The 1,248-nt window shown below is 33.3% G+C and overlaps 1 protein-coding gene across 1 annotated transcript in view; it reads right to left on the bottom strand.

The window, feature by feature from the left end:
- Positions 1-90, bottom strand: part of LOC101981246 (olfactory receptor 1L6-like) — a 29,065-nt gene extending 28,975 nt beyond the window's left edge. Inside the window, exon 1 of the mRNA XM_005346705.2 lies at positions 8-90. Coding sequence (XP_005346762.2) covers positions 8-81 — 74 coding nt within the window. The 5' untranslated portion in view covers positions 82-90. The remainder of the gene's footprint in view (positions 1-7) is intronic.
- Positions 91-1,248: the final 1,158 nt, after the last annotated feature.

Below are 1,248 nucleotides of genomic sequence, written 5' to 3'. Positions count from 1 at the left end.
AAAAAGGGGTTTCTGCATCTGGGGGTTGGAAGAGAGTCCCAGCAGGATGAAATCTGAGGTTCTGCTGCTGTGGTTGTTCATTTCTCTGTCTCTGGATAAATTTTGGAGAAATGGTAGGAAAGACATGAGTGGAAATTTCATGTCTATAGCTTCTTTCCTAACATCAAGTTCATTTGTATTTATTATTTTGAGAATATTTGTTAAGAACTGATGAATAATATACTAAAAAATATCTAGCAAGAAAGCACAAAGAGACAACTTTGTTATTTAATAAATTACTAGATGAAGGTTTCTCATGCCTGGTTAATAATGTCTGTTTTATTTAATTTTTCTGAATTCTTTTGGTTTCTGTATATTTATCTCAGTTGGCTTCTTAACCAAGTCCTAATCCTCCTAATTTTTTTTCCAGAATAAAAAGTTGTGTTTTCCTTGAAGCAGTTTATTTACATAGGAAGGATCTTCGTAAATGAGGTCCTCCCCTTCATGTTCTTGACATAGTTTTGGAGATGGTGGTCATAATAGGGAAACTAGTCAAATGAGCAGACAATTTATCTATGCTCTGTGAAATCTACATAATTCAGATAATATTTTCTGGTATCTACTGAAGAAAAAACTTAGCATTGACTTAATTATTTTTGGATGTTAAATTCTGGACTCTCTATGAACTTTGTTCCCAAGGATGTCACTCAAGAGAAGTACTACATGCTTCTACCTATGATAATGATAATATGTCTTTAAATACATTATGTTTCCTGTGTACAAGATTACTTTGAAGATAGAATAAGGTCATCACAAAAAGGGGAGTTAGCAGAACATGTGTTATAAACCTGGAGGGGAAGGGATTCTTGCAGTGGAAATGTTTAATTGGGAGTGAATGCAGAGGGAAATGGGAGAGAAAAGAATGGAGTAAAGGTTAAGCAAAATGAAGAATGTCTGTAAAACCCTATGAAAATCTCCTATTTTGTGAGTTTGTTAAAATTATAATTAAAAAGTTTGAACAAAGACACCCTGAATATGTGAATAATGCTCCTCTCAGAAGCCAAGTATTATCAAATGAAAATTTCCATAGCATGTATGGGATATTTCCATGCAAGCTATTGGTCAAGGAGGTTCCAGAGATCCTCCAAGAATTATAGACTACTGCCAATGTTCTTGATTGCCCACCAGAATTAGATCAGGACACTATTTTGCTAAAGATATTACATTTTATTATTTTGCTAAAGATATTTGAGTTGTAATATATTGAAA

The sequence above is a fragment of the Microtus ochrogaster genome, chromosome 4 (genome assembly GCF_000317375.1).
Source record: "Microtus ochrogaster isolate Prairie Vole_2 chromosome 4, MicOch1.0, whole genome shotgun sequence".
NCBI lineage: Eukaryota > Metazoa > Chordata > Mammalia > Rodentia > Cricetidae > Microtus > Microtus ochrogaster.
Note: the sequence above shows the minus strand (reverse complement) of the source record. Positions and strands in the feature narration are given on the sequence as shown.